Source organism: Rhineura floridana, chromosome 10, assembly GCF_030035675.1.
Source record: "Rhineura floridana isolate rRhiFlo1 chromosome 10, rRhiFlo1.hap2, whole genome shotgun sequence".
NCBI classification, from domain to species: domain Eukaryota; kingdom Metazoa; phylum Chordata; class Lepidosauria; order Squamata; family Rhineuridae; genus Rhineura; species Rhineura floridana.
Window position 1 is genome coordinate 34436515 of NC_084489.1, and position 15221 is coordinate 34451735.

The 15221-nt window shown below is 37.6% G+C and overlaps 1 protein-coding gene across 11 annotated transcripts in view; it reads left to right on the forward strand.

Annotated features, from left to right (window-relative positions):
- Window positions 1-14115, forward strand: part of SATB1 (SATB homeobox 1) — a 185473-nt gene extending 171358 nt beyond the window's left edge. For 8 of the 11 annotated variants that reach the window (XM_061586745.1, XM_061586754.1, XM_061586748.1 and 5 more), the window contains 3 exons: window positions 7726-7929; window positions 8568-8663; window positions 12437-14115. In XM_061586745.1, coding sequence (XP_061442729.1) covers window positions 7726-7929; window positions 8568-8663; window positions 12437-12934 — 798 coding nt within the window. In that variant the 3' untranslated portion in view covers window positions 12935-14115. The remainder of the gene's footprint in view (window positions 1-7725; window positions 7930-8567; window positions 8664-12436) is intronic. The other 3 variants (XM_061586749.1, XM_061586751.1, XM_061586752.1) reach the window with 3 other exon arrangements.
- The last annotated feature ends 1106 nt before the right edge of the window (window positions 14116-15221 follow it).

Below are 15221 nucleotides of genomic sequence, written 5' to 3' on the forward strand. Positions count from 1 at the left end.
TAATTTAAAATGCTTTCAGTAATCTTTTGCCACCATTATGTATCTCATTGTTCTAAGTATTACAACTCTCTTTTTTCCAAAAGCAACCTTCCTGCAATATGATGAACTTACAGGTCTTAAGCCCAATGTAGTGCACAGTACTGACTTTAACTTTCCTGAAATATATGGTTGCTTTCCATTTATACTAGTGTCATCATCCACATGTATGCAGAGAGACTTAAACATTGTTGTTGTTGTTTTGGGGGGAGGGATTGTATTATGAATTTGAGTTACCATTTTAGTCTTGTATTAGAGGTGATGAATTAGGTGTCTTAGATTGTTTTAGAAGTCCGTTTTACCCAGTTTGTGGAACACTGCTATAAAATTATGTTTGAGTGCCTTCAGCTTTGTAAATGGGAAAAATTACCCTCTATTAGCATGTTTGTGGGCAGATTAAAAACTGTCTTCATTAGCATAAGGAACACTTACTGATTCTTTATAAAACTAGAAAATTATTTGCTGAATGATAAATTGCTAGCTTTACAGTTAGTTGTTGTTGACAATGAGCTCATTCAAAATCCGTACTGCAGTTTAGTCTACAACAAGACTGAATTCCTTTTTTACTCAGAACTACTGTTTAATGGATTATGTACTTAAACCCTGTTCATACTGCATATGAAATGTAATTCATGCTTTTCACTAAAACGTTTGTATCAAATAACCTTCTTATTTAGACTGATTTCTTTTAATACTGTATATTTTTATGATACTCTACCCCAGAGATTGTATCACAATACTCCTGCATATGTTACTCCTCCAAATGTTAAGGTTAGGAATTAGGCTTTAGATCTTAGAATTGAGAAATATTAACTAATCATACAAACAAAAAGGTTCAATTGTTAAAAACAGGGCTACAAAACCAAGCAGACAGTTTGGTTTGTTTTTTTTTGTAGTTTCTTTATAATTAAGGATGCTACACTTGTACGTTACACTTCAAAAATGTATTTACTGGTGGCTAGTTCCATCAGAATGTCAACAGGGATACAGATTCAAATGTTTGTCAGATTAATAGTCATCGTCCTAGTCCAACGGATGAAACACGAGATCTTCTTTGGTGGATCAAGCCGAATGGTAGTTTTGCCATTGACTTCACTAGGATGAGGGTTACACTCAAAAAAGTTCTTTCCTTTTAACATAGCACAGATAAATGTAAAAATCTGCACCAAAAAAGTCCTCTTCATTTTTATTAGACCTGTATCTTATGTTTTTGCTCATTTGACAATCACATGTTCAAAAGGCAAGAAGAAATTTGTTGGTTTTTATAGAAACCAAGGTGTTGGTATTCAGATCAGACACGTTTAAGGTCTGAAATGTAAAAGTGCTATGCAGTAAGCTATTAAAAAAAAGATACATAGATTAATGCTAGTATTTGAAATGATCACACAGTTGAATGGTATAAAATTCTGAGCACTGGGTTTTTATATCAAGTACATAATTTTTGTAGTGCTTTTTTCTCATTTAAAAATGTCTGACGTTTATATAACAACATTCCTAAGAGAAACTGAGGCTGCCCCAAAAAAATAACTTTTAACTGCCTCCTTTTTACTGTTCTCTTGCTTATTATAGCAAGACTTGCATATGTCATTCAGCTACTATAAAGTGCATAGCAGTATTTCCTTTGTGGCAGATGGATTTAAAACTTGACTTCTCAATAAATGTAGGTTTACAATACATAACTTTACAGGATTTGTGTTGTATATAACAGGTTTGAACATATTATCTCAGAATTCATCTGCATGGCATTTTCAGCTTATCCCAGAGCCCATGCCAGTATCTTAAGTAATAGGGAGAAAGTGTAGTGATTGATAGCAGCTAAAGGCGTGATTTTGAATAGAAACAAAGGCTTTAGAACAGAAGGTGTCAAATTAAACTTTGTCAGTCTGAAAAGTAGTAACATCCTGAAAGTTCATCTAACATATTTACATGTGACTAATGTTTATATTTTGCCTTGTTCCTTCTTTATATGCAGTGTAATGCTGCCTGGCAAATTTGCTGCACAGAAGTGTAGGATGCTCCTACTGTTGTTGTAGGTTGTACCCTTTTTCCAAGTATGTGCAAAGCCTAAGGACGGACTTCCATATGTGTTGTTGTATGACTGTGTAGTGCATCTGGGATCCTTTTTAATGGAGGGGTCTTTCTTTTTTTAAAAAAAGTGTAATATTTGATGTGCAAAAGGCATATTTATTATTTAGAATGTTATTGCCAGCCCTTCTACTGATTTCTCACAACTCAAAGCAGCTTATACAACTACAATCCAACATTCCCATAATAAAACAAAAGTAGAAAACCAACCAATATAAAAATTAAAACAAGCACAGAAGATAAAAGCCCTTTAGAGGGTTCACCATGTAAAACAAAACCTTGCTAGAAGACAAAAGTTTTCAACAGTGACAGAAAGCTGCAAGGAAGTGGAAGGGGCAGGGGATTAACAAGCATCACAGTGCAAGGTATTCCATTTCTGCTCTTGGTTAGGCTATTTCAAATCCTGACACATTAATTTGCAATAGTTTTTTCTTTGTATAAAGATTTCAGCCCTTTTTCTCCAAATGAAAAAAGTATGCAATAAGGAGATTTTTAAAGCCCATGGTTTTTTTAGAGTGTTAAACATATATATCTTTTATTTTCAATTTTGTTGTATGCTGAGGTTGAACCAATCAGCACTTTTATTAAACAACAAAAACTGCAAATTACTACTTGGCATAGACATTTCATATGCGAGAGTATCAGTTTCCCCTCTGCACTCTTCAGAGCAGGGATACTGACGAGGTGGGTTTGTCTGAAAATCCTGGAATAAATATGTTAGATGATGTAGGCTTAGCCCTGTTGACATATGTTTAGTCATTTAAAATAACTGATTATTTTTGTTTGAAATTGAGGATGTTACATCTTGCCATATATTACTAGTAGCATTTTAAGAAGTCAAAATGCCATTTTAAAATGCAAGCAGATGAGGGGATACATATTTTTTTCATATGTCATTGTATTTAAAGATAAAATATTAGAAAATAAGTATTTTTAAATAGTTTCAGCTTCAGTTTTAAATGTTGTCCAAAAAGTGTGATTTTAATATTTCAAAATTACTGGACTACTCTAGAAAAGCTAACAGATTTGTGTTTGTACTTGCAATTCATCACACTATTTTGGAGGGGGGAATTAGAAGTATTATTTCAGGGTAAAGGTTAATAGCAAACTACTGGAAATGTTTTATTAGTCATGGGTAATTAATAAAGATGTCTACACTCAGAACACAGAAGTGACAAGAAGAGCAAAATACTTGTTAAATGAGTCAATGCTTCTTTTTTTCAGAATTGCCTGTTAAGCCCATCCTAACCAAGATTTTTTTAAGGAAATATTTTTGATAACTGTAAAAAACAAATAGTACCTCTCCCTCAAAACAAATTCCACCTATTTGACCTATAAAATATATGTGTGCACTAAAATGGTATCAAGATTTAGAGCACAAAAATATTGGTCAGGACTCAGAGGCCATTTTTTTACTTCTTAGTTTAAAAAACCCTTTTAATTAGTAGAGCACTCTGCCCTTCATAAATATACTCATTGGAGACTGGTGGCTCCCATGTCAGTGGGGCAGTTCAAACTTTCAACGGTTTTTACTGCCCCACTGACATCAGAGCCACCAGTCTCCACTGAATATACTCTCAATAAATGAGCTGGATCCAGCTGAAGAGCAGCAGGCATGGAGTAGGGTCCACTATACCTGACAGAGCAGGAGTAGTCAGCGTGGTGCTGTCCAGACTCTAAGTCAACATGGTGTTGCACTCTTCACTCCCATCAGCCCTAGTCAGCATGGCTAACAGTCAGAGGTGATGGGAGTTGGAGGGCACCACACTGGCTACCTGTGTGATAATCTATACTCATTAATTGTTCCTATCCGTTCATCAAATATGTGGCACATGTATATGCCAGCAGTGCAGTGGTGCATTGCAAGCAATGAGAGATCCTTATGCATCTCCCCTGTTCTGTCCTGGCCTGTCCAGCCATCCCCATACAAACCATATAAATTATTAGTGCTCTGGCACACAAGTAGCGTATATGTTATAAAGTCAAGTCAGGGAGTTGGATGGGGATGTGTATGTACAGAGCAGCTATTTGGACTCTGGCAAATATATATTAACTTTGTGTATTTCATGATATAATAGCACTAGATATTTTAAGGAGTAAGGACAATAATATCTTATACCTTTACTGAATACTGTCTTACCTATCTTATGCCTTTACTGAAATAAAATTATTATGTCAAATAGCGCAAGAGAATACATTCGTAATGTTGACTGCATGTTAAATTCCCACCATCTGTTTTTTCACTGGTCTAAGCAGTAAAATCATTTTGTGTCTGGCAAGTAACCTTCTCCACACATTACAAACCTCCCTGCCTTTGAAGAGTTAGCATGTCAGGTAGAAAGATTCTAACCCAGCTTTCACCCTAATTTACTAGCTTTCTGGCTGCAGAGAGGAGAGCATTAATACATGTGGGTAAACAGTATTTAGATCTGTAAAGCCAATAAACTTCAGAAATAAATGTTTTAGCAGCTGACCTAGACCCACCTCTGACCTGCTCCCAGCTGTCACCCCAAATCATTCAACATATATTTTTCAAATCAACAGATGGATTATGGTGCATAGAAAAAGATGATACATATGTTATTAAATCCCACTGACTTCAGTAGGAGATTATGCATGCTGAATTTTCACCAGATTGTGAAATCTACAACTCTCTTTGTGCAGAAATAGTAAAAAGGTTTGATCAGAATGTTTTTCTGCAACAGGGGTTGCCATCCTTTTTGAGCCAGTGGGCATATTTGGTATTTTGATAGAGTGCTACAGACACAAGTCACAAATTGGCTGCCATGGTGGTGTTGCATAACACAAAATGGCTGCCATGTCCAAAAGAGCAGAAAAAGAGGCAGGGCAAAATGGTGTGGCCATGTCCAACTTCCCCCTATTAGCTGCCCAATCAGTGAAGAAAAAGGCATCTACATCAGCTGCCTCCATGCTTGCTCAGAGAGAGAAGCTCTTTGCACCTCTCTTCAGAACAGAAGGAAGGGAAGCGGTCCAGTCCTGCATCCTATGTGGGCATGTTTCAGGGTGCAGGGTCAATGTAGGAGGGGCTGACAGTTCAAGCTAGAACTGAGCTAGAAGAGCAAACAGTCTCTCATGCATTGTGGATTTTAAAGGGATATGTGCTGACACCTTTCTTGGGTGTAATGGGAGATTCTGGTAGGCTGCCTTGGCACAGATGCCACAGTGGCAACTCCAGGCCTGGTCTTAAGCATTATTATATAGGCTGTTTGCAAGTTATGACATGGTTGTTGCCAAACTAGCAACATAGCAACTGGAAAATGAGGTTCTGGGTCAGTGACATCCAGACTACTGTAATGCTGTCTACATGAGACTGTTTTAAAGACAGTTCAGGAACTTTAACTATGTATTTATTTATTTATTTATTTATTTATTATATCCCGCCCTTCCTCCCAGCAGGAGCCCAGGGCTCCCAAAATGCAGCTGCCAGAACAGTAGTAGGGGCTAGATGGTCTGCTGGTATAATAATAATGGACTGCCTTCAAGTCGATTGCAACTTATGGCGACCCTATGAATAGGGTTTTCCTGGTAAGCAGCATTCAGAGGTGGTTTACCATTGCCGTCCTCTGAGGCTGAGAGGCAGTGACTGGCCCAGGGCCACCCAGTGCGCTTCATGGCTGTGTGGGGATTCGAACCCTGGTCTCCCAGGTCGTTGTCCAGCACCTTAACCACTTTGCCACACTGGCTCTCGGTCTGCTGGTATCACACCCATTTTACTTCAGCTGAACTCAGGGGCGTCACTACTGGGGTGCAGAGGGTGCGGACTGCACCCGGGTGACACCCTGAGGGGGGTGACACCCAGAGCCGCCCCGCCCTGTGCCGTTGCCCAGCAAAGGAGCCGAGAAGCGCTCCGGGTCGGCGCAGCCAACTCCTCCTCAGAGGCGGGCGGGCGAGACGGAAAGCAGGCGCCCGCTCGCTGGCGGTGAAGCCAGGACAGTCCTTCCACCACCAGCCTGGAGCGCGTGCACGCACGTGCCGGAGGGCACGTGCCGGAGGTCCGCACCCCCCCGCAATCCCGCTAGTGACGCCGCTGGTTGAACTGGTTATGTATTTGTTTCCAGGCTCAAGTGCTGATATTAATCTTACCAATTTCAGGCCATGTTATTTGAATACTCATGTGAGCCCACCAGGCCCTAAATTTGGCCTCAGAGACCCTGTTCTCTGGTCTACCACTAACAAAGTCAGATTAATGAGAAGCAGAGACAGACCATTTCACTGATGGCCCTATGCCTTTTGGAACTCCCATGTCCAGGAGCTTTGTTTAGTCCCCTCTCTTGTGATTTCAAATGGATCCTGAAGCCTTTTTTTATTCCATAAAAGCTGATCTTATTGGTGACTTGCTATATTTTAATCTGATGATGCTTTATAGGTTGTTTTTGTATTTATGATACTGAAATGTTTTGGTCTAATTTCTTTTTTTTTAAGCTGCCATAAATAACATGACCATAAAAATTAATAATTTTAAAATAATATCTCTTACTTCCCCAGCACGTGCAAACTGTCTATAAAAGCACCTGCTCTAACCCAGTCCTTAAATAAATGGTACAGATTATAGTTAAAGCATTCAAAGTTAAATCCAAAAGGTAATTGTCAATTATGAATTTATTGTCTCTTTTTATGTATTTTACACAGACTAAAATTAAATACTAGTTTCCTTTGTCCTGTTTCTTTAAAACCAATAGTAAAAAAAAAATCAAATAATGCCACAGATATCATTTAAGATGGCATGTAGGCAATTTCTAAACCGTTAAGGGGAAAAAAAATCTGTGCATCTATTTTAGAAGCAAATTAGCATTTGCTACAGTTCTCCTGGGACAATCTTTTGGCATACTTTCAAGCCTGCTTTTCCCTAGAACATGCCTGGGTTAGAGCAGGTGCTTTTATAGACAGCTTGCATGTGCTGTGATATGGAGATGGTGAAGAGTGTGGTCTTTTTCATTTCATACAAAAAAATGAGTTCAGTTTTCAATGCTGTTTCAAAACCAAAAGACTTGGGTAAAAGATAAGGTAAAAGATTTGTCAACAGGTTTCAGTTTGTCTGCAGAGCTACCTGTGCACATAAGCAAGAACAAGGATATCTTGCTCAATGATGTCTATTCAGAGGATTGTTTCTTTCAAAGGGCATTACAGAACCTCTTTATCATAAGATTTATGCAAGCCAGCTTTATAGTCAATTCTTTTTTTAAAAAAGTGAAAATAACATCTAATATGCAGGCTACCAAAATGGTCTTTTTGTGCCCTTAGATGGATATAGGCTTACATAAAAGAAAATCAGCATCTGACAATAGTAGACTGAGAATGCTCCCGTGTATATCTGAAGTATGTGAAGCACTGCTGCTTTACTTGTTTTTTTAGGGGGGGAGGATGCTAATATACAGCACCTATAAAAACCAGGATATTATTTCAAAAGTTGGCATCCTCTTACTAGTTTGGCTTACTGTTTTTTTTAGTGGAATGTGAAATTATAAAGCCACTCAAAGGTGTAAGCTTTGTCCACATTTTATCCCATTTACTTCTAAGGAAAACATTTGTATGGATATGCTTTCTCATTAAAGTGGCTTAATATTTTGATGATATTGTCTTAAGGGATGGCTCTGTGAACTCTTACGCTGGAAAGAAGATCCCTCACCTGAGAATAGAACCCTGTGGGAGAACCTGTCAATGATCCGGAGGTTCCTCAGTCTTCCTCAACCTGAACGAGATGCCATTTATGAACAAGAAAGCAATGCAGTTCATCACCATGGCGACAGGCCTTCCCACATTATCCATGTTCCAGCAGAGCAGATTCAGGTTGGTTTATTGTTGCCTATTCAGTGTAAGAATAACAACAAAACCAGTTTATCCTGCAAAAGAAATAATGCCTTCTCTTTCTGCTGTATTAAAGAAGAGCCTTAGTAAGAATAAGACTATTTTAGAATTAAAATCTGACACTATTTGCCTTTAGTCGAATACTTGTCATTTTGTGCAATAGAGAAGCATGTGCACATAGTACACTAGAGTAAATTTTAGAGTTTCCCTATCAGTAGCTCCTCCACATTAACTCTAGATTTAACTTCTTTTTAAAAAAACGAGTTGGAACGGTGCAAGAGTTGCTAAAGGTGAGTATTCACAAGTAATAGACATGCACTTCAGGCGTTTTTTTCCCTTTTGAGCACTTCTTCCATCCACAGCGGCAGGAGCTGCTGAAGTGATGCTTTAAAAATAAGTGGTGTGCATGCATACCTCTTCCTTGTGGCAGTAGTGTTTATACATGGAGGACTTAAATATGCTAGGTGGCATAATGTTGAAATAAAAGTCCAGTCAATGGCTTGTGACAATGTTTCATTTAAGTGGAAATTTTGGGAGGAGTTCAAGCCCCAAATTATTCATCCCACTTGCCCCAAGTTTGAAAGTTGGGATGAGTCAATGTTTGTTTGTTTTTCCTTTAGAGCCCCTCTCCCACCACCATTGGGAAAGGAGAGCATAGAGGCGCTTTCTTACCTGGCCTGCTGACCACTGGACCTTGGCTGGGTGCTGCTCCCCAGGTGAGCTGGCACGAGTTTAATGTGTTAGGGAGAGATATGGAGGGGCTTCAGGACTTGAACCAACAGATTCCTTCCATATAAATACAGAACAGGAACTTCTGCCTCTCTGGGAATGGACGAGGCTTAATTTTATTATAAGCTGCCCTGATAATGAATTTGAAAGATGGGGTACAAATCTACATAATAAATAAATATTAGATATTAGGCTTTTTAACTTTCTTGTGCTAAAGATTTGGGGTCAGCCTTTCACTTATCCTTCTTTTCCAAGAATAGGTGGCCCCCTAACTACATTCAAGGCTGAATCATTCATATTGTTATTAAAGAACTACTTACAAAGCAAAAAAGAATAGGAGCTTTTCAGAAGCTGAAAACAGCACACCTGTGTATTAAAGATAAAACAAAGTGAACAATGGAATATTGGCTGCTTGAAATTGTGAAAGCTGAGAACTTACTGTTTGATTTAGCAAAACAAGGTAGAGAAAGATCTGTGCTAAGAAACATTACTTGCTTGAAAATTGACAGTTTTAATACACTTACCACTTTTCACTTACCACTTACTGCATTTTAAAACAGGAATAGAAGGGAAAGCTCATGTAGCCACAGTCATTCTAATATTATCCATTTTCTCAGGTTGGTTTACCCTGTTCCTAGAAAGAGTTTTAACTTTTAGATAATGTTCATAGCTGCAATCCTGAGCATATTTAGTAAGAAGAAGCTCCACTGAAATAAGCAGGGCTTAGACTGAGAAAACATTGTTAGCTAGGTTGCATGTGAGCAGTAGCACCATCAAGAGCCAACAAAGCTGTGGATGTATGCAAGACTCTGCCTTCGTATGTGCAGTATTAGCTGTGGCATCTTCTCAACTTTTGTGGATTTGTAAGAAGAATATATGGTGTCGTGTGTGTTTTTTAAGCTCATACATGTGCAGAGTCTGTGACCTTGTAAAGGTTTACAATCCTGTGCAGAACTATGAGAGTTTTTGCCTGGTGCCAAGTTGCAGCCAGATAAAATTAAAATCAATACTGGCAATTATTAAGGACTGATATACTATAATCTACAGCAAGGGAAGTTGATATAGCTCAGCCTTGCCCAGCCTAGTGCCCTCCATTTGTTTTGGGCTATGTCCCACTAGCCCCAGCCAGCATGGCCAGTGGATAGGGATGACAAGAGTTGTAGTCTAGCAATATCTGGAGGAGACCAGATTGGGGAACGCTGACCAATGTGACAAGCTCGAAATTTTGATGATGTCTTTTTTATAGAAGATAAAGTAGAAGTAAGACAATAACTGATTAACTTAATTTTTATTTAAACCTGATCTCGTACAATTAGCCCATGAGGGACCCAATGTTGTCTTTTTACTTTTAGAATCTACCTTGTCCTTTTGTCATTAGCTCCTTCATTCTCCCTGTCATAAAATATTTTGGAAATTGTCAGCCTGATTTTTTATTGCTATTTAATGCAAGCTTCACAGCCAATACAACTTTTAAAATTCATGACTTCATGCAGAATAAACCTGCCAACTTTGTGGCTAAGGTGCCTCATCAAGGCAGAAATGTACAGTAGCAATGGCAGATACAAGGCAACTATGGATCTTTTCCTTATAATAATTTGCTCAATGCATATAGCACCAAGTATAGATTTGATGTTCTCTTCCTGCCTGGAGGGAAAAAAGTGCACCGGTTACTGTATTGTGACATGCCTTAAAGGTGGACCCGGCTAAATGTCAAAATCAGTTTATTGCTTCCAAATCTTTTTTGAATTCTTGCTGATTGTTTCAGTAGTGGTGGTGGCCCACGCCATTAAAGGAGCAGCAGAGTTGTGTTGCAGCCCCCACCTTTGATAACCTGTACACATCAATTTCCCTGGAAGCTGAAACCTTGCCAGAGGTGATGCCAACAGTTTGGCCACACTACCCCTTTTGTTGCCTAGACCCCCTTCACACATACAGCGCATGAAGGAGGCTTATATTTGGGCCAATTGAAGTGATAAATTTGGGCACAACGTTTAAATAAATGTATTCTCAAAGCTTGGAAATTGCTCACATACAGCACCCAAGGATGCTGGTATAGAATGACATCCTCATGCACAAAAACATTCTCCTAACTTGATATTTGCACAGGTTTCACAGCCATTCCTATACACATTTACCCTGAAGTGCCACTGATTTTTCATGGAAGTTCAGGATTGCAGCCTTGTCTCATTTAATCCTGGTTTTATTGAGTTTTAGAATGGATAAAAGGATAAAAATCCAGTCATTAGGTTTTTAAAAATCTGAGATGTTCATTCTTCATCATATCTCATTTTCACCTTGATTTTACTAATAGCTAAATAATTCCTCAAAAACACTATTAAGAATAGGTAAGTACAAGCAGAACCTACAATAAAATGTTGCACTGTAGAATGCTGCTGGTCAGTGTTCCAGGCAATCTGCCCTGCCATGTCATTTCTAGGGTTTTTTTTCCTCCAAGCCAACAAACATCTTTCTGTTCCTGCTGACTATGCTGAGTCCTCATTGGGCTGTTTTCAGGGGATTTGCCTTCTTAGGTCTTCTTCCCCACTACATACATACATACATATATGTATATGTATGTATTTTTTGTACTTCTACAAACTTCAAGCTTCCCTCAAGCATGTGGATTCCTTTCTCCTCTTACTGAGTGATGCCATTTTGGCTACATAAAGAACAGCACTTGAAGAATTGAATTTGTTATTAGTATACATGAGGACGTTTACATCCAGCTTACAAATGGAGATAGTGGAAACAAAAGATATTAGATGATGATTCTTCTAATACTGTATCCCATGTGGCTGTACTTCATCTCTTACAGGATAATACTGTTCAGAGTACTTGGCATTTGGTTACACCATATTCCTTCTCCCAAACCTTCCCTTGCATGTACCTCCAAAAGTATGCTGCTTATTTTTCAAAATTCAGCAGTACCCCATGACCACATAATACATAGATAGCCATATTTAAGAGATCTTATTTAAGAGATCCATATTTAAGAGATGTGATCTCTTTTACGCCTCTTCCTCCTAGCTCTTCTCTTGTCTCCTGCAAGGATTCTCCTTCCTTCTCTTTTCAGAGCTAACTTCACATATTAGGTGGCTGTGCAACAATATGGTGGAAAAGAGGCATATTTCTTCCACCACATAGCCTTTAGTGTAAGTGGGCCCTCTAAGATCATGCAGAGGTCCAGTTCACATGATATTCTCCCACTTTTTAAAGAGATAGTCACACAAACCAGGCCTTCACACAATCAGCTACTCATACATACAAACTGGAGACTGAATGGGGTGGGCTTGTGCCGTTCCTCCTTGATATTATTTCATCGCACACACCCAACTGAATTGATGAACTGAGACTAAGGTGACTGTTGTTATTGTTTTAATAAATTTATATCCTATTTTCCCACAAGAATTGGTGCCAAAGGTGGTTAGCATTACAAGCGAATTGATGTGAGCGTAAATTAACCACGGTTTGCAGCAAACCATATTTGCAAAGTTGCAGCTAACTATAGTTAGCATTAAAATTGGTATACATGTAATGCTAACCATAGTTAAAGTCAAGAAAGAGGAGGTCTGTGGGAGAGAATGAAAGGCAGGGGAAATGTGAAAGCTCACAGAGCCTTCTATGTGGAGATCAGAGAGTATTACATATGCCCCAAGGCAGTGTGAGTGAATGCAGTGACTTTACATGTTTTCGATGAAGCCAATATTTCTTCATTCTTTTATGCAACAAAAAAATCAGCATAGTTTTCTTTGTCTATCAGCAGCAGCAGCAACAACAGCAGCAACAGCAGCAGCAACAGCAGCAGCAACAACAGCCACCCCCTCCAGGGCCCAGACTACCCCCAAGACAGCCAACAGTAGCATCACCAGCTGAATCTGAGGATGAAAATCGTCAGAAGACCCGTCCACGAACAAAGATTTCTGTGGAAGCCCTGGGCATCCTGCAGAGTTTTATACAAGATGTAGGTCTATATCCAGATGAAGAAGCAATCCAGACTCTTTCAGCTCAGCTTGATCTTCCCAAATACACCATTATCAAGTTCTTTCAGAACCAGCGATATTATGTCAAGCACCATGGAAAGCTGAAAGACAACTCAGGCTTGGAGGTGGATGTTGCAGAATATAAGGAGGAAGAGCTGCTTAAGGATTTGGAAGAGGGTGTACAAGACAAAAGTACGAACACACTTTTTTCAGTTAAATTAGAAGAAGAGTTATCAGTAGAAGGGAACACTGACATTAATAACGAGTTGAAAGACTGACTGAAAAAGTATTTATTTAACAGTGTCACTGCTATTTACTAATGAAATGAAAATTCCATCCTGTGTTCTGTCAGCAACCTCTTTATTCATTGTTTGGCCAATGAATCTTCCAAAACTTGCACAAAAGTTGAGAAAATTAAAAGATAATACAGACTGCACTAGATATTTTACAAACTGCTTCAGAGCTACAGATGAAACATTGAGGATTGTTTCATATTAATTTGTGTTCACTGGGTACACCAAGATGTATCCAATAAGCATGATATCTGTGGGTTGCTTTTTATTATTGTTATTATTGTTATTATTCTAGAGCTTTCAGACAAGCATTACTTTTGTGATTTATTGTTTTTGTTTTCATTTCTTTTCCTGGTTATTACTGTTTAACACTCCACACTTGATCTTTGAAAGCTCATGTTTATTTAAATAATAGAAAAAAGAAGAAGAGTTTGTTACTCTTGCTCTATTGTATGTTACAAAAGAACTATAGACTGTGGGATGCAGTTTAAAGTTAACATATGCCAACAAATGCCTTGTATTATATGGCACTGCCGTAACTCAGATTTGTTTTCTTTTCAGAAATAAGAGGTCACTGTATCTTTTCATTCTCATTGTTACCTGATTTTTTGAAAACAAAATGTGAAACACTGTTTATCCCCATTATTTATTTGTAGATCCTACAGCATCATGTTGTAATTAATTTTTAGAAGTTTCCGTTAAATGTAATATTGCTTCTCTTGTTATCATACTGATTTTTTTTCTATTTATAAATGTATTTTGATGGGCAGTAAAACAAAGTGTCTTAAAAGTTTTAAATAGAGAAAATGTGCTTTACACAGTTGCCTATAAAAAGTGCTCTATGTTATCCAAGCAATTCATACTATAAGCTTCACTCTTATTGTTGTATGCAATTTTTACTATCATGCAAATAAGCTTAGGTAAATAAAACTAATAGATCACCTTAGAAACTTATGCAATTAATGTGAAAATAATTGATGTTTGCAATGTGTCTTCCTTTGGTTTACAATCAATTTTAAAGCTACAGCTGTATAAATTTTCTGTATTTCTTTTTTATGAGTTTATTGCTATGAAAACACCAGTTATTTTGTTACAGCTGGCTGTTTTTATAAGTGTATCACAATTTTCTTTATGCAGAAATGTTCTGACTAGGAGTGGTTATTGACTGTAACTACACAATTAAAATTGTTTGTATGGTATGATATGGCAGGGTTTGTCTGCTTTTATGTGTGCGTTGGAGAAGTAGCATCCTAAAAAGTATTTTGTACCAGCCTTTTATTCTTGACCTTGAGAGAGGATTCTTCACTTTATCTCCTTATTTTTTTTAAATGACCCAAAACTATGAATCTGACAAACAGATACTTCTGAAGGAAACCCAGTTTTTCTGTGAAAATCATAACCTGTCTCATCTTGGTTTTAAAAGTTGCCTGCCCAGCAGAGATAGCAGGATATTATTGAGTCAAAAGGCTATCAGGCAAAAACATATTTACAGTTCCTGGCAGTAATGCACTTATAATGGATGCAGCTGGTTTTGTTTTACAGTATTTGAATTTATGATAACACTGTTCCTTATACTAATGTATACACATGGTGTTGCTTTTTCAAGGAAAAATGCAACTCATTAATAGTCACAAAGTAAATAGGAAAGTACAATCCCTTACTTGGCAAGATTATTTTTAATGAACGTTAATAAGATGGTGATACAGAAGTAATAATTACAGGGTTTTGATTTCATGTGGACTACATGTTGAGGCTTGTAAGAGCTGAAGTGAGGTAGACAAAAGAGAATACTAAAGAATATTTGTTTGTTTCCCCAAAATAAAACATTATTAAGGACACAGAGTTCCATTTAAATGTTTAAATAGAAACTTAAAATAATTGTGCTAAAAGAATTTAAATTATTACAAGCATTATAGCTAGAATAGTTCTTCAAGAAAGTGTATTTTAGCAATATTTTTTCAAATGTATTACAAACAAAAAAGGTACAAATTCTACTTCTTTTGAACCTGGTTTATATTTTGCCAGTATTGCCTAGTTGTACATTCATAGTTCTGATGTCTTGTTAGCTCTGCCATTTTTTTTCTTCTGAGATAAATATGACTGATAATTCAAGTTGTGCAGCAATGCAATACCTAATATGTATTTTCAAATTTATCAGTTTGGGTTATTTTTGTTTGCCAATAATTGTTTTGCTTCCTTACCTTAGTTTGTTTGTTGTTGTTAAAAAACATATAGTAAAATAAATCCAACTGGTGGCTAGGTCAACAGCTGG